Genomic DNA, 17,580 nt, shown 5'->3' with positions numbered 1-17,580 from the left:
GGATAGAAACCATTTTTTTTGCTAGACGGCAACAGGAGCCAGTCCATCGGTAAGTGAGTTCGACCTTTAAATTTCTTTTGCGGATGTGACAAAGCTCCTTAAGAAAACACTTTCAGGTCAACTCTTTTAGCAAAGTTTTTTTTTTTTCCGGCCTTGAAAAACAAACAAAAAAACCACACAAAACAATATTGATTCTTTTCAGGTAAGTGCAGACCAAGTGGATATTCAAACTTCTCTTAAAAAGTCTCCAGGTGCCGAAATGAGAATCAAAACCTCCTCCCCCCCCCCCCCCCCCCCTCCTGTACATAATCATACAAGACATGCAAAAGTTACAATGTAACAACTAAACACATGGGACACTTTGTACCACGACGGCATCTACTACTGAACCGTCTACAACATCTCGGAGACGAGGACGTCCGGCAGACCTGGTTACATTCAAAGCATCTTATGGTTTCTTCTTGCAGTATTTTTAGTTTTTTAACTTTTTTTTTTAAAGTTTGTGTCCAGGAAAAAGTTTCAGAGAAGAACTCAGACGTTGCCTTCAAGTTTTTTCTTGGCAGCGTTGATGGATAAAACTTTATCCTTCTGCCGGATCTCCTCTCGGAGTTTGACCTCTGTGAGTCTTAGGTGTCGGATACTTGACTTCATCTCCTTCATCTTCACCTCCATCAGGGCTATAATATCCCGCTGCTCGTTGAGTTTGCGCAGAAGTTCTTCCGTGGTGGTTCCGGAGGACATGGAGTAGGAGTGGTCGGAGAACTGGGGGGACGGGTAGTACTCCGGCATGGGGTAGGTCTCTTCTCCCACGACCACCACTTGGAGCTGCTGCTGGTGATGATGATGAGGAGCGCTAGGAGAATAGTGAGACGCCAGTCCAGACGCTCCTCCCGAGTCCAGCTTCACCGTCAGGTTCATGGGGTTGGGCTCGGAGCTGATGGCTTCTCCTGCTGCCCCCAGTGATCTGCCCATTGCTGATGCCTCCACACTGCCCATCTCTGCCCCCATGCCAGGGCTGCCACCCAGCAGCATCATCTCAGCGCCCCCTGCTGTCAGCTCCAGCACCTCCTGCTCGGGCAGCCCCGTGACCAGCACCGTGGTGGAGCCCGTGGCATAGCTGGGCTGGTGATGCCTCTTCTTGGCTCTGTCCCCGGCGTTGCCCCTGCGAGTCTTCCGCTCATTGACCCCCCGCAGGGGGAATATGGTGGGCACCTTGATGCTGTAAGACTTGCGCCCCCCGTGGAAGTGCAGGCTGCACACCCGGTGCCCGTTAGTGGGCTGGAAAGTATTGAAGCAGCCGGTGACTCCCGCCCGGGACACGTTCTTCAGCCACAAGTGCCGGAGCTCCGGGTCTTTGGGGAAGGTGTAGAAGTGCAGCCCCTTGTCCCGGTGGGAGTTGCTGTAGCAGCCCGGGACGCAGCAGGTGAAGCCCGGCATCACTGCAACTAGCAGCAACTCGCCAACATCGGAGATGCTGGGCACGGAGAGCGGAAACTACATCTCCCAGCACACCCCGCGCTTCCGGCACACGGAGAGGCCGCGGCGCCACGGACTACATCCCCCACAATGCAACGGGTTCTACTTCCTGGGCGAGAGATCGCGATAGAAGGGACGCGCGGGGCGGGAGGTTTGTGTTTTGGACGAGGAGCGGAGGGTGACGGGAGGGGAGCGGTAAGTTATAGGGGAGCCCCATAATACTGACAGTGCCTTGTACTAGTGCTGCCCCCGGCCACAGTGCCCCCATAATACTGACAGTGCCTTGTACTAGTGCTGCCCCCGGCCACAGTGCCCCCATAATACTGACAGTGCCTTGTACTAGTGCTGCCCCCGCCCACAGTGCCCCCATAATACTGACAGTGCCTTGTACTAGTGCTGCCCCCGGCCACAGTGCCCCCATAATACCGACAGTGCCTTGTACTAGTGCTGCCCCCGGCCACAGTGCCCCCATAATACCGGCAGTGCCTTGTACTAGTGCTGCCTCTGGCCACAGTGCCCCCATAATACTGACAGTGCCTTGTACTAGTGCTGCCCCGGCCACAGTGCCCCCATAATACTGACAGTGCCTTGTACTAGTGCTGCCCCCGGCCACAGTGCCCCCATAATACCGACAGTGCCTTGTACTAGTGCTGCCCCCGGCCACAGTGCCCCCATAATACCGACAGTGCCTTGTACTAGTGCTGCCCCCGTAATACTGACAGTGCCTTGTACTAGTGCTGCCCCCGTAATACTGACAGTGCCTTGTACTAGTGCTGCCCCCGTAATACCGACAGTGCCTTGTACTAGTGCTGCCCCCGTAATACCGACAGTGCCTTGTACTAGTGCTGCCCCCGTAATACCGACAGTGCCTTGTACTAGTGCTGCCCCCGGCCACAGTGCCCCCATAATACCGACAGTGCCTTGTACTAGTGCTGCCCCCGGCCACAGTGCCCCCATAATACCGACAGTGCCTTGTACTAGTGCTGCCCCCGGCCACAGTGCCCCCATAATACCGACAGTGCTTGGACTAGTGCTGCCCCCGGCCACAGTGCCCCCATAATACCGACAGTGCCTTGTACTAGTGCTGCCCCCGGCCGCAGTGCCCCCATAATACTGACAGTGCCTTGTACTAGTGCTGCCCCCGGCCACAGTGCCCCCATAATACCGACAGTGCCTTGTACTAGTGCTGCCCCGGCCACAGTGCCCCCATAATACTGACAGTGCCTTGTACTAGTGCTGCCCCCGGCCGCAGTGCCCCCATAATACCGACAGTGCCTTGTACTAGTGCTGCCCCCGCCCACAGTGCCCCCATAATACCGACAGTGCCTTGTACTAGTGCTGCCCCCGGCCACAGTGCCCCCATAATACCGACAGTGCCTTGTACTAGTGCTGCCCCCGGCCACAGTGCCCCCATAATACCGACAGTGCCTTGTACTAGTGCTGCCCCCGCCCACAGTGCCCCCGTAATACCGACAGTGCCTTGTACTAGTGCTGCCCCAGGCCGCAGTGCCCCCATAATACTGACAGTGCCTTGTACTAGTGCTGCCCCCGCCCACAGAGCCCCCATAATACTGACAGTGCCTTGTACTAGTGCTGCCCCCGGCCACAGTGCCCCCATAATACTGACAGTGCCTTGTACTAGTGCTGCCCCCGGCCACAGAGCCCCCGTAATACTGACAGTGCCTTGTACTAGTGCTGCCCCCGGCCACAGTGCCCCCGTAATACTGACAGTGCCTTGTACTAGTGCTGCCCCCGCCCACAGTGCCCCCATAATACTGACAGTGCCTTGTACTAGTGCTGCCCCCAGCCACAGTGCCCCCATAATACTGACAGTGCCTTGTACTAGTGCTGCCCCCGGCCACAGTGCCCCCGTAATACTGACAGTGCCTTGTACTAGTGCTGCCTCTGGCCACAGTGCCCCCATAATACTGACAGTGCCTTGTACTAGTGCTGCCTCTGGCCACAGTGCCCCCATAATACTGACAGTGCCTTGTACTAGTGCTGCCCCGGCCACAGTGCCCCCATAATACTGACAGTGCCTTGTACTAGTGCTGCCCCCGGCCACAGTGCCCCCATAATACCGACAGTGCCTTGTACTAGTGCTGCCCCCGTAATACTGACAGTGCCTTGTACTAGTGCTGCCCCCGTAATACTGACAGTGCCTTGTACTAGTGCTGCCCCCGTAATACTGACAGTGCCTTGTACTAGTGCTGCCCCCGTAATACTGACAGTGCCTTGTACTAGTGCTGCCCCCGGCCACAGTGCCCCCATAATACCGACAGTGCTTGGACTAGTGCTGCCCCCGGCCACAGTGCCCCCATAATACCGACAGTGCCTTGTACTAGTGCTGCCCCCGGCCGCAGTGCCCCCATAATACCGACAGTGCCTTGTACTAGTGCTGCCCCCGGCCACAGTGCCCCCATAATACCGACAGTGCCTTGTACTAGTGCTGCCCCCGGCCACAGTGCCCCCATAATACCGACAGTGCCTTGTACTAGTGCTGCCCCCGGCCACAGTGCCCCCATAATACCGACAGTGCCTTGTACTAGTGCTGCCCCCGGCCGCAGTGCCCCCATAATACCGACAGTGCCTTGTACTAGTGCTGCCCCCGGCCACAGTGCCCCCATAATACCGACAGTGCCTTGTACTAGTGCTGCCCCCGCCCACAGTGCCCCCATAATACCGACAGTGCCTTGTACTAGTGCTGCCCCCGGCCACAGTGCCCCCATAATACCGACAGTGCCTTGTACTAGTGCTGCCCCCGGCCACAGTGCCCCCATAATACTGACAGTGCCTTGTACTAGTGCTGCCCCCGGCCACAGAGCCCCCATAATACGGACAGTGCCTTGTACTAGTGCTGCCCCCGCCCACAGTGCCCCCATAATACCGACAGTGCCTTGTACTAGTGCTGCCCCCGCCCACAGTGCCCCCATAATACTGACAGTGCCTTGTACTAGTGCTGCCCCCGGCCGCAGTGCCCCCATAATACTGACAGTGCCTTGTACTAGTGCTGCCCCCGGCCGCAGTGCCCCCATAATACTGACAGTGCCTTGTACTAGTGCTGCCCCCGGCCACAGTGCCCCCATAATACTGACAGTGCCTTGTACTAGTGCTGCCCCCGGCCACAGTGCCCCCATAATACCGACAGTGCCTTGTACTAGTGCTGCCCCCGCCCACAGTGCCCCCATAATACTGACAGTGCCTTGTACTAGTGCTACCCCCGGCCGCAGTGCCCCCATAATACTGACAGTGCCTTGTACTAGTGCTGCCCCCGGCCACAGAGCCCCCATAATACTGACAGTGCCTTGTACTAGTGCTGCCCCCGGCCGCAGTGCCCCCATAATACCGACAGTGCCTTGTACTAGTGCTGCCTCTGGCCACAGTGCCCCCATAATACCGACAGTGCCTTGTACTAGTGCTGCCCCCGGCCACAGTGCCCCCATAATACTGACAGTGCCTTGTACTAGTGCTGCCCCCGGCCACAGAGCCCCCGTAATACTGACCGTGCCCCACAAGCCCCCATAACAGCTCCAAGTCTAGTATCCACCGTTTCTTTCAAAATAGCACCAGTCCTCCATAATGGCCCTCCAAACTAGTGGCTGCCGGTGCCCCTATAACATTGGCATCCACAATCCCCAGTGTAGCATCTTCCAGTGTCTCCCTCTTAATAGCAGCAGCCCCCCAAACTAGTATCACCCAGTGTTGCCAATAATGGCATTGGCTCCCCCAGACTTGCATTATCTAGTGTTCTTCTTAATGGCACTAACTCCCCCCAAACTAGCATCATCCAATGTGCCCCAAACTAATGTCATCCAGTGTCCCCCATAACGGTCACAACCCCCAACGCTAGCGCCATCCAGTGTCCCCATGTAAGTGACAGGCTGAACCCAGCGCAGGTTTCTCTGCAGACCCCTCCTCTGGAGATTCATAAAACTGTCTCAAGGAGAAGCTTTCTTGGTTGCCCCTAGCAACCAATCACAATGCAGCCACCCTATAGGATTCATAGATGGGAGAAATGAGAACCACAGCTCACCTTGCAAACGGGGAAATCCAAACCCAAGATGTCTGTATAGGTTGACTTGCTGCAGGTTTCACATCCGCCCCCAGGTCACTTTATGGGCAGGGTTAATGTGACGTTCTCCGTCTGCGGATGATGAGGTTATGAAGTTTCCTCCACGTCGTTGCTGCAGTAAATGTTGCAGTTTCCACCAGACGATCTGCCCCGTGTGAACATGAACTTGGTGTGGTTAAACTGTTTTCTTGTCTCCAGTTATTTTAATTCTAAAAAATTAAACTTTCAGGAAAATGGAAGGCTCCCCCGACAACATTACCACGCGGTCCTTACTGAAGGGAATCCTGGCCACTGAGCCGGATCGTACAGTCGTGAAGAATCGGCGCAAGAAAAGGTAAAATTGTCTCTTCTTCGCTCCGGTCCCTGATGTTGATGTCAAGTCACTGACAGCAGGCCAGGCGATCAGGTGAAAACCACACCCCCTGTGCTAACGGTATCTCGTTCCTCTGGATGGTGCTCTTGTCCATAGGATGGCACTGCAGAAAGGGGCATGTGATCAACACGTCACCATACCACCTCCATGGGTGCATGGTGTCCCGATGTTCAGGACCCGAGCCTGTGCAAAGGAAAGGGGGGCTGTGCATCTGTGGTGGTGGTTGCATGACTACACTTGGGTCACATTCCCCTCCGTATGCTATCTCTTTCTGGACAGGAGCTCCATCAAGAGTCAGGAGGACGGCCATGTGACTTGAATTACACAGACCTCAAGACACATCTGACACACCTTGAAGAAAGGGTATAGTAGTAAGTAAGACATATAGGTTGATATTTTGGTAAAATATGTATGTGATAAAGTGGCAAACTCCTTCAAAGGGGATTTCCAGGCAGCGCCGGCTGTCAGTACCGGGGTGGGAGCAGGAGCTGCTGCTCAGATCCTTGTGTGGTGGCTATGGCATCACATCATACTGCAAGAGCAATTAAAGCATCGCAAGTTGTTGTCCCCTGTGGGGACTGAAAAAAAGAGTAAAAATGAGATCAATAAAGTTTTACTAATTAAAAAAACAAAACAAAAACCTTTTGCCATATTTATAATAGAATGTAAATAATAAAACACCTATTTGGTATCACTGCGTCCGTAAAAGACCAATCTATCAAGGTAATGCATTATTTACCCCGCACGGTGAACGTCCTCAGAAATGCGCTTGTTTTAGTCATCTGGTCTCCAAGAAAAAAATGCAATAAAAAGCTACCAAAAAATTATATGTATTCCGAAACAATAACGCAAACTACAGCCCCGCGAAAATGAGCCCTCGCACAACGATGTCTACGGAAAAATCAAGGTATTGCACTCAGAAGATGGTGGCAGAAAATACCGTGTACGCAAGTATAAGCCGACTTTTTCAGCACATTTTTTTTTAATGCTGAAAAGCCCCCCCCCCCCCCCCCGGCTTATACTCGAGTGAGCTAGCTAAACTAGGTAAAAAAAGCAAACCGCAATACTCTCCTCCCAGCCAGCGTCTGTGTCCCCGTCAGAATGGTCTTTCTTGTGGTGCGGCAAGCTGTTATGTAATTCTCACCGCTCGGCTTTGAATTCCCCCCACAGTCAGCAAGTAAGTGCTATAATTGGATCGAGCGCCAGCCAATTACAGCCGGCGCTCAATCAACCAATCGCAGCCATTCAGTGATGTTGTGAATGATCAAGTGCCGGCTGTAATTGGCTGCTGCTCGATCCAATCACAATGCTTACTTGCTGATGGCGGGGGAATTCAAAGCTGCGCAGGGAGACTTACACAGCAGCAGGCTGCACCGCCCGGGACACGGACGCCGTCTGGGAGGTGGGTATTGCATTTTTTTTTAAATCTAGTCTAGGTAGGCTTATACTTGAGGCACCTAATTTCCCCCCCTCCTTTTTTTTTTTTTCTGGTAAAATTAGGCTTATATTTGGATCGGCTTATACGAGTATATACGGTAATTGGGGGGAGGGTGGGGATAAATTAAAGGTCGAGTAATACAGCAAAAAAAAACTATATAAGTGGGGAATCGTAATAATTGTACGGACCCATAGAACAATGTTATTGGGGGATGTCGGTTTTTTTGTGTTTTTTTTTTTTTTTTTTTTTTCAGTTTGTGTGCCAAAGAAACAAGATGCACTCATAGATAGCGGAATTTCAGTTTTTCTTGTGCTTTTGTTTTTTTTCATTTTACTCCATATAGAATTTTTTAAAAGTTGTTTTGTTTTTTTAAAGTTAATTAAATAGTACCATTAAAAAAACTCATCCCACAAAAAACAAGCCCTCAGACAGCTGTCAATGGATAAATAAAAATTAAGATTTTTTTTTTTTTTTTTATATAATGGGCCATGTCCTTAAGGACTGGTTCACACGGGCTACAAAATTGCACAATTTTGTAGTGATGTGACATCGCTACAAAGAATGCATGTATGTGAAGCTCATGGTGTCCAGTGGGTTCTTTCACATGAGATGTTTTGTTGCCTGAAAGAACCCATTGGAAACCCTGAGCTTCACATACAGGCGTTTTTTGTAGCAATGTCACATCGATTTTTGTAGTCCATGTGTAACAGGCCTAGGGGGTTAGGCATTACACTATGCCCATTACAATGAACAGGTTGCCTGTGTACTACAGACGGATCCCCTGTGGTCAGAGATGCTCTTTATAATAACATGTGTAAAGATGGGTGTTTGAAACTGGACAATCTTCTTGACTCTTTAATCTTTCCTCTAGTTAGAGAGACAAGTTTTTATTTTTCTATTCCATTTCCTCATAAAAACAAACTTCCGACAGAAGCTTAGTGCACGACTACTTCCGCCGGGTTAGTCCGCTCTCATCGGAGGCCGGGCTGTGAGAGCAGCAGGTCACTTTTATATGGGAAGAAGTGCTTTAACATAAAAAAAAAAATGACTAGCTGATGAAATCTAGAAGCGGAAACGTGTAACTGATGTCAATCAACAACTACACAATGCTCTTAGATACTACAGCGGGCCATAGCACTAGGGGGCGACTCTGAACAAGGGGAACATCTGCATGGAGTTTGTATGTTCTCCCCGTCTTTACATGGGTTTCCTCACGCACGCCAAAATCATCCTGATATGTGAATGTAGAAGGTGAGACTGTATGGTGACAGTACAATGTAAGGGACGACCAGGTCTGTACAGCACTGCGGAATACGGATGCTATAGAAATAAGATGAGCAGCCACCGGATCATTCATACAGTTCCTCCAACAACTCGAGTAATTAAAGTGGGCAATCGGGGAGTAAATTTATGTATTTTAAAGCAACCATTCCTTTAGCCTCAGCTAACTGGAGAGAGGTTTATAAAGCACATTGATAAATTTAACAGTGATTTAAAGGCCAGAACACTAAAATGAGAGAAATAACGGAAGAGTGGTTGTTAAAGGGGTTATCCGGATGTGGCAGCTTTTATTCTTTAATTGCTGCAAATGTTTTTAAGGCCTGTTTCACACGGCTACAAAATCATGGCCACAAAACGCCTGTTTGTGAGGCTCAGGGTCTCCAATGGGTTCCTTCAGGCTACAAAACATCTCATGTAGAGATGAGTGAGCACGCTCGGATAAGGCAGTTAATCGAGCTAGCATCGCTCTTGAGTAATTGCATTCTCGTCCATGGAGGCTCGGGGGATGAGCGGGGATGCGGGGGAGAGAGAGATCACTCGCTCTCCTCTGCCGCCCCCCCCCCCCCAAGCCTGCTTGGACGAGAATGCAGTTACTCGAGAAGAGCGATGCTCGCTCGAGTAACTGCCTTATCCGAGCGTGCTCGCTCATCTCTAATCTCATGTGAAAGAACCCATTGGAAACAGGCTTCACATACAGGCGTATACGCCTGTTAGTTCCTCAGATTAACTACTTCTGCAGCTCCCATGATCCTCCCATGAATTGCTCCCACCTGATGATTGCTGACATGTACCATTCTTTTGACATCTCAGCTCAGATGCTCTTGGGAGCCGTGAAGGCAGGAGAACCACAAATTGTCCACATCCAGGCAACCCCTTTATTTTGGAGATGGTTTGCTGCAGACTCTCTGATTGACTCAGGGTTCTTAACTCTGAACCGACTGTTTGCTAGTAACTGCATGCTCAACCTGACAGCTTGTGGATGCGGGGCGCCGCCAGCACGTGTCCTCTGAGGTAGCTGTGATACCACCACACGGTCCCAGGGTGGCAAGAAGAGAGGTTGACAATTCTCGCTCCGCCCGAAGGGATGGTTTGTGACTTTTTAGAGGGATCAATAGTCCATAGTACTTGCCACAAAGTAATGCAGTTTTTTGAATCCGTCTCCTGAGAGGTGATTAAGGGTAAAGCATGTATATTTTGGAGCTCTCTGACTCCATGCTTAGCTATAGGTTCTGTGCGTCTTGTAATATTTGTATCCATTTTTTTTTTTTTTTTTTTAGTGTTTATTTTTGCCTTTTAACACTTAAACTTGTTCTCTGTACATATGTTGCCCCAGTGCAATATATTAACCTTTCTTCAGTTGGCTTAGAGAGACAGATTGGCTCCATATTCTGTGGATATGCCATGAGTCTCGGGTGAGAATACCCCTGTAATAGGCTAACATCGATGGGTACAATACACTGCAATACACAACTAATGCACTGTATTATATTGGCAAGTGATTGCACGTTCAGGTCCCCTAAGCTTAAAGGGGTTGTCTCGCGGCAAACCTCAAAATTTTACCTTACCCCATTCCCCCTGTCACCCCCCCCCCCCCCCTGGCATAAAATAGCAAAGTAAAGCGGTTTTTAAACCGCTTGCTACTTACCGATCCGACGAAATAAGGACTTTAAAAAATCTTCTCCCTAAGATGGCCGCTGGTCTTTTCCCAGGGATGCACTGTGGTTTTCTCCCATGGTGCACCATGGGCTCTGTGCTTTCCATTGCCGACTCCAGCCTCCTGATTGGCTGGAATCGGCACACGTGATGGGGCGGAGCTAGGCGATGACGTGTAGAAGGGGCGGGGCCTGAACGTCGCTCGTGCCTAGACCGAGCAGAAGGGGAGAAGACCACACAGCGCAAGCGCGTCTAAAAAAGCAAGAAGACAGCGAAATTAGACGGATCCATGGCGACGGGGACGCTAGCAACGGAGCAGGTAAGTGAATAACTTCTGTATGGCTCATATTTAATGCACGATGTACATTACAAAGTGCATTAATATGTTCATACAGAAGTGTATAACCCCACTTGCTGCCGCAAGATAACCCCTTTAATAACATTTTAAAAAATATAAATTAAAAAAATGAGAACTCTCCCCATTTTTCACACCAAAAATTAGGCCTAATTGCTATCGTTGTGTCCATAAAATCTGAACGAAGATATATTTTTTAAAAACACAATTCTATATTGTGCATTTTTTCTTTTAGTTATCCTGTCTGCTTGAAAATCTAAATAAAAAGTGATCAAAAAGTACTACGGACCCCAAAGTTATGCCAATCAAAAAAACTGCAGCTTTGCTTGTGGAAAAACGAGCCCTCGCTGAGCCGCAACAACGCAAGACTGGAAAATAAAAGCGAAGCGGTTAACAGATATTTGTTAATGAGTCCATGAGCAGCGCTGCAGTATGTACAGTGCTTTATACAGTGCCATTGACTTGTCTCATAGTAGCAGCATACCTTAGTAAATGGTGCATCTAAGCTTCTCCCAGTCTGTATGTAACGATGCAGACGGCTCCGGTGGGTTTACCGGTTCCGCTAGCGGCCTGTTCGTCACCAAGCCCGCCCCTCTAGAGCTCTCGGATGTGGATGATGCTGTACGTGTCCTCCACATAGAGCAGCGAAGTCTCATGTGAAGCTGCCCACAGAAGGAAAGTTCATCTGGGCATGAGTGTGAGGGCTCCCACCCACTGGCGATATTTTCTTTCTTGCGCTGCAAGAGCACGAGAAAAATCTTGCATTGCAGCGCAAGAAAGAGGCCGGTATAGAACCGGCATATCTCAAGTGCTTTCAATGAGGCTAACAACAGCAGCGCTAGCCCCATTGAAAGCATAGGGAGAATGCTGTGGACTTCTGCCACAGCTGTCACAGCTGTGGCAGGAGTTTACTTCATCCCAGCGGGGATGAAGGAATCCTCTGCAACAGCTGTCACAGCTGTGGCAGAAGTCCGCGGCATTCTATTCTATTGCTTTCAATGGGATCGGCAATGCTGCCGATCCCATTGAAATCAATGGTTTCAGCCAAGCCCCGCAGAATGATTATTGGGGAATAGCTTGAAATATAAGCCCTTCCCCAATAATCATCAGTAAGTGTAAAATAAATAAATGTATTACTCACCTCTCCTGCGCTCAGCCGCATCCTCCTGATGGCTCCCCGGCGCTGCTATGAAGCTCTTTTAGCAGTCGGGGATTTAAAAATCCCCGCCTCCTGAAAGGGCTGTGCAGATTGGCTGAGGGCTCAGCCAATCACACATAGCTCTTAGCTATTCATGAATGAATAGCTAAGGGCTATGTGTAATTGGCTGAGCGCTCAGCCAATAGCTAAGCAGTAGCTGCAATTGGCTAAGCGCTCAGCCAATAGCTAAGCAGTAGCTGCAATTGGCTGAGCCCTCAGCCAATCTGCACAGCCCTTTCAGGAGGTGGGGATTTTTAAATCCCCAACTGCTGAAAGAGCTTCATAGCAGTGCCAGGGAGCCAGCAGGAGAGGTGAGTGATTTAAAAAAAAAAAATTTTTTTTTTCACACTTTTGGCAGATTATCGGGGAAGGGCTTATATTTCAAGCCCTTCCCCAATAATCATTCTGCATGGCTTGGCAGAAAGCAGTGCTTTTAATGGGATCAGCAGCAGTGCCGATCCCATTGAAAGCAATGGAATAGAATGCTGGGGACTTCTGCCACAGCTGTGGCAGAGGATTCCTTCATCCCTGCGGTCTGCCGCATGATGCCGATTTCCCCCCCCCCCTCACACTGCGATGCGAGACTTTAACTTTAGAATCGCATCGCAGTGGAGAAAATATCGCCAGTGGGTGGGAGCCCTGAGACTCGGCTGTGTGGATGATGCCTACAGCATTATCCACGTCTGACAAACCTAGAGGGGTGAGCTCAGTGATGGGTTGGCGGAGGTGGTCCAGGACCCCCACCGCATCAGTCTGCATCATTTACTTACAGTGCGGGAGACGTTTGGAGATGTATTACTCGGGTATGGTAACATTAGGAGATTGAAATGCTGTACAAAACATAATCTACGCATTGCAGCGCTGCACTTGGATTCAATAACAAAACCCAAAAAGCTATGTTGCCAATTATGTTTTAAAATGGTGCATTTAAAAATGCAGCCTATTACACAAAAAGCAAGCCCTCATATGGCAAGGCCAACGGGAAAATAGTAAGAGCTCTTGAAATAAGGGAGGAAAAATAACTGGTGCTTAAGAGGTTAACAATTGCTTATGCTGCCTAAGGGATTCTACCCACTGGTGTTTTTTTTTTAAACACTGCGATATCACTGTGTTTTTTTGTTTTTGTTTTGGTTTGTTTTTTTAATGCAAATGTCAATGGGACTTTCTAATGTTTAAATCGCATCGCACAGAAATTGCCAAAAAAACGCTAGTGGGTAGAAGCCCTTATATAGTAAAAAGCAAAAACAATTTGCCACGGAGCTTTCTTGTTGTTTTTTTTTTTTAATAGTGTTATCACCTCGCTTGTTTATGTGCGTGATCGAGAAAACCTAGGGGGAATGTATTAGGTTCGGCACTTTAAAGGCTGCTCTTAATTGGGCACACAGTGCACTGGCAGGGATCCTGCGTACGAAGAAGCACCTGCCTCTTATTAGATGCATCTCACGCCGTCCGTACGCCTATACGGAAACGTGCGCCAGGATGAGCTGGACTAGATTCCTGGTATAACTTTAGTCTATACCTTGCATGTATTATACATGTATTGGGCGGGGGCGGCTGTGTCCCCTCCTGACAAGCCTCAACCCCTTTTCTGGAAGAGTGACGCATGAAGACAGACTGTAAAAAGGTGAACAATTAATGTGCAAGCATGACTTGTACCAAAACTGGCAACTGTTACACCCTGTTTTTGGCGCGATGCGCACGTAGTTCTGTCTTGAGTATCGTACTTCTGACGTTCACTGTGACTTCTTATCCCTTTCTTAGGACGAGTGCTCAACGATCAACATCCTATGTTCATCAGTATGACAATTCATCATCCCCGTCAATGAATTTGCGCGGTAAAATGAAGGGAAGATTAACGCGTTCTCTTGGCAAATCGGTATATAAATGTTAACTTTTAAAGCAATTGTTCCACAAACATTGTGCTTTTAGCTAATCTAGCCCATAATTACTTTAAAAAAAAATATTTACTTAATAAAAAATATTTTCTATCCCTGAATATTCCAGGACTGTTTAGAATGGCGCCACCCGCTGTTTATTGTATCCACCTTAATTGTTCCACCTGCTCAGTCTTGCTCCCCTTGGGTATGTGGAGGGACCCCTGGTGTGGCGAGCAGCTGCTGCTGAGGTTGCTGCATCATCTTTAATGTCAAGAGATGCTGAACAAGTGATAAGGGGCTGAAAAGGCATTACTGCAACTGCTCAGCATCTTCTGTGAGGGGCAGAGAAGATGCTGGCGCTTCAGAAGCAGCCGCTCACCACACCAATGAAGCAGGGCATAAGTGACCTCCTTGGAGCAATTACTGAGGTAGACACAGAATAAAGACAGCTCCTAGAGCAATGATGTTGTGTTCTTCATTCACTTAATCACTACAGCCAATCACTGGTCTCAGGTGTTGTGTCTTTCATTGGCACTAGAGATGAGCGAGCATACTCGGTAAGGCGATTTACTCAAGAGAGCATCGCCTTTTCGAGTACTTGCTGGCTCGTCCCTGAAGATTCAGGGGGGTTGCGGAGGGGATCGGAGAGAGGGATCTCTCTTACTCTCCTCCCCGCTGCCCCACACCGCCCCCGAATCTTCAGGGACGAAAAGGCGATGCTCTCTCTCGAGTAAATCGCCTTACCGAGTATGCTCGCTCATCTCTAATTGGCACACATAACCATAGATTCCAGTGATTGACTGCAGTGGTTATGTGAATGACGAATGGGACATTAATTAACGCTACAGGTGCTTCAGTTCTGAAAAATCTCAACTTTCTTTCCTCCCTCCTTTCCTCCCTCCTTTCCTCCCTCCTTTCCTCCCTCCTTTCCTCCCTCCTTTCCTCCCTCCTTTCCTCCCTCCTTTCCTCCCTCCTTTCCTCCCTCCTTTCCTCCCTCCTTTCCTCCCTCCTTTCCTCCCTCCTTTCCTCCCTCCTTTCCTCCCTCCTTTCCTCCCTCCTTTCCTCCCTCCTTTCCTCCCTCCTTTCCTCCCTCCTTTCCTCCCTCCTTTCCTCCCTCCTTTCCTCCCTCCTTTCCTCCCTCCTTTCCTCCCTCCTTTCCTCCCTCCTTTCCTCCCTCCACATCATACTTTTGTTTGTTTTCTTCCTGTCACAGGCACTTACAGCTTCAGCTATTAAAAGAAAAGTGGAAACGCATTCCAGAACCACGAAGGGATCTTCTCCTATTATGAAAGCTTTGGATGATATGACTCCAAGGAACTTGTTAAGGAAAATTATTCAACATGGTACGTTTTTTTTTTCTTTGTATATTCTGGACCAGTATGCATAAGCAAATGTATCGTATACAAGGTGTCGTCTGCAGTGTATGTAGTTATACACATATACTGCTTGGGGGTGGTTAACTGTGGCTATCCACTAGTGGGCAGTCGTGTGGGTACAGCTTATGTACACCAGTCATCATGTACATCACTAATTTTACAGACCTCTTTCTGAAGTTTTACTATTTTCTACACTTCTGGTTGGATTGCTTGGCATATCTGGGTTATAATCCTGATTCCCCCGTCTGTCCTCCACACCCCAGTCCACCGGTACGAGTAAAACGTTGCATCTCATAATCTTACTGTTTTGTCTTCAGAGGATGAAGAGTCAATGATTGTTTCTCAGAGGACAAAAGCTGCTGCAGATGATCAAAACCAAGAGAACCCGTCTACTGGGCAGACAAGCAGGTACGGTGTCTTACTGATGCCCGGAACACAATGTTGATCTAACGCCTATCCCTCGAGTGAGTTACAGTCCGGACAACCTCCGAGTTACACGGAGCTGTAATACAAGGCCTACGAGTTCATTTGCTTTCATATGGCGTGAGGGTCGACGATAGGTTTTAAAAGTGACAAACTTGATTTAAGTCCTGTGATATCCTGGTACACCCTGGAATATATAATGGCAAGGAGAATTGGAGAACGAAGGGCCCTCCATGTTAGTTTGTCCAGGTTATTGCATGTATTCAAAATGGCCGTCGCCTTCTGCATTATTACATTTCTAATTCCACTGAGTAATTCTGAGCACGGAGGTACGTACTTATAGTGGTCATCCTCAGGGACGGGCTTTCTACAAACCATGTGTTCAAATATATAACAGTGAAGAGAAATGCTACGCTTGTAGAGAAACTAAGGGCTCCCTCACACAGGCGTTTGCAGAAACGCACTGTTTTTCAATGCTGCTTTAACTGTGTTTTCGGCAGCGCTGGCACGTGTTTTGCCAGCGTTTTGGCTGAAAACACAGCCAAGGAAGCTGAATAGAAAAAAAAGTGGCACTCTCCTAGCAGATGCTGTCAGGGTTCCTGCCACTGTTCTCTGTGGGTTACGGGATTCATAAATCCCACCTACAGGAAATGATGGCTCTGATTGGCTGAGCAGCAGTCAAGAGCCAATCAATGCAGTGCTTGATGAACCAATGCGATAGCTGTGACTGGTTAATCGAGCACTGCATTGATTGGCTGAGCAGTGGTTGAAGAACCAATCACAGCCATGGTGTTGTGGAGGCGGGATTTATGAATTGGCTGAGCCGCAGCATTGGTTGTACAATTCATAAATCCCGCCTCCACACCACGATGGCTGTAATTGGTTCTTTGGCTGAGCAGCAGACGATCAATGCAGCGTTCGATGCACCAATCACAGCCGTCGCATTGGTTCGTCGAGCGCTGCATTGATTGGCTCTTGACCACTGCTCAGCCAATCGGAGCTATCGCTTCCTAGAGATGGGATTTATGAATCCCATAACCAGGAAGTGATCTTATGTGGGGGACCGAGAACTGCAAGAAGCGCATCGGAGCTTCAGAGAGCAGCGGGAGGAACCTGGGCCGAGCCCGTTAGGTAAGTATAATAAGACATCTCCCCCCCCCCCCCCCCCCCCCCCCCCGAAAATAAGATCTAGCACCTCTTTAGGGGCAAGAGTTAATATAATACTGTCTTATTTTCGGGGAAAGATGGGATATACACTCTTAGAACTCTGATGGGTTAATGGAGTCCTATCCCTTCTGTCTAACCACTAAGATGCGACTGTATCGCCACTGACTGCGACATCTAAGGGTTAAATGGCTGGGATCAGAGTATCTATTCTGTTGATGGTGCATACAAAGCACCTGTGCCTCTACATTTACATCGAGTTTCAGAAGGTAAGTGCAAACAAAGTATCTTTTTAAAGGGTCACACCAGTGAAAACCTTTTTCCCATCCCTGCAGCCTTCACCTGATTGTCTGTCACACTCTTAACATCCCCTGTACATATTTCACATTCTTCCTGGCAGTGCAGCCTCCTGTCTTGTGCATACCGGACACATTTTGACTGAAAATCGGCTACATACCCGCAGCTGATTACATGTTATGTGGCGCTCCCCTCACCTCTGAAGGCTGTCAGCGTTCCTCAGCTTCTGGTCCTCAGTGTCTTGTAGTGGCCAACATCACCTGACCAGCGGCGCAGCACCTAACCAGTCTGCTGGGAGCCACTGACAATGGGAAGCCTTTGGAGGAGGTGAGGGGGGCGCCACATAGTATTAAATGAGCTGCAGATACACGGCTGATTTTTCAGTCAAAATCCACACAAACTGGGCAAAGTCTGACTGTTTTTTGGATGCGGAAATGCTGTGTAACTTGATACGGAGATTTCTGCTGCAGACATTACACAGAACGTGCGCTACGTGTAAACCTACCCCAAGTCTGCCTGTGGTATGCTGTCACGTGGAGTGGCCTCAGGTGTAATGGGAATAGTTGGGTTATTCAGGGGAGGGGTGGAGTTGAGTGG

The 17,580-nt window shown here is 49.3% G+C and overlaps 2 protein-coding genes across 3 annotated transcripts in view; one reads left to right on the top strand and one right to left on the bottom strand.

The window, feature by feature from the left end:
• Window positions 1-296: 296 nt before the first annotated feature.
• THAP11 (THAP domain containing 11) lies at window positions 297-1,517 on the bottom strand. Its single transcript, XM_066583878.1, has one exon. It carries the CDS (start codon window positions 1,435-1,437, stop codon window positions 532-534), a length of 906 nt encoding a protein of 301 aa, XP_066439975.1. The 5' UTR covers window positions 1,438-1,517; the 3' UTR covers window positions 297-531.
• An 81-nt stretch (window positions 1,518-1,598) lies between these two features.
• The window catches only part of CENPT (centromere protein T), a 39,755-nt gene continuing 23,773 nt past the window's right edge, over window positions 1,599-17,580 (top strand). For both annotated transcript variants that reach the window (XM_066583877.1, XM_066583875.1), the window contains exons 1-5: window positions 1,599-1,671; window positions 5,778-5,882; window positions 13,608-13,722; window positions 14,937-15,066; window positions 15,417-15,507. In XM_066583877.1, coding sequence (XP_066439974.1) covers window positions 5,782-5,882; window positions 13,608-13,722; window positions 14,937-15,066; window positions 15,417-15,507 — 437 coding nt within the window. In that variant the 5' untranslated portion in view covers window positions 1,599-1,671; window positions 5,778-5,781. The remainder of the gene's footprint in view (window positions 1,672-5,777; window positions 5,883-13,607; window positions 13,723-14,936; window positions 15,067-15,416; window positions 15,508-17,580) is intronic.

Source organism: Eleutherodactylus coqui, chromosome 11, assembly GCF_035609145.1.
Source record: "Eleutherodactylus coqui strain aEleCoq1 chromosome 11, aEleCoq1.hap1, whole genome shotgun sequence".
NCBI lineage: Eukaryota > Metazoa > Chordata > Amphibia > Anura > Eleutherodactylidae > Eleutherodactylus > Eleutherodactylus coqui.
Note: the sequence above shows the minus strand (reverse complement) of the source record. Positions and strands in the feature narration are given on the sequence as shown.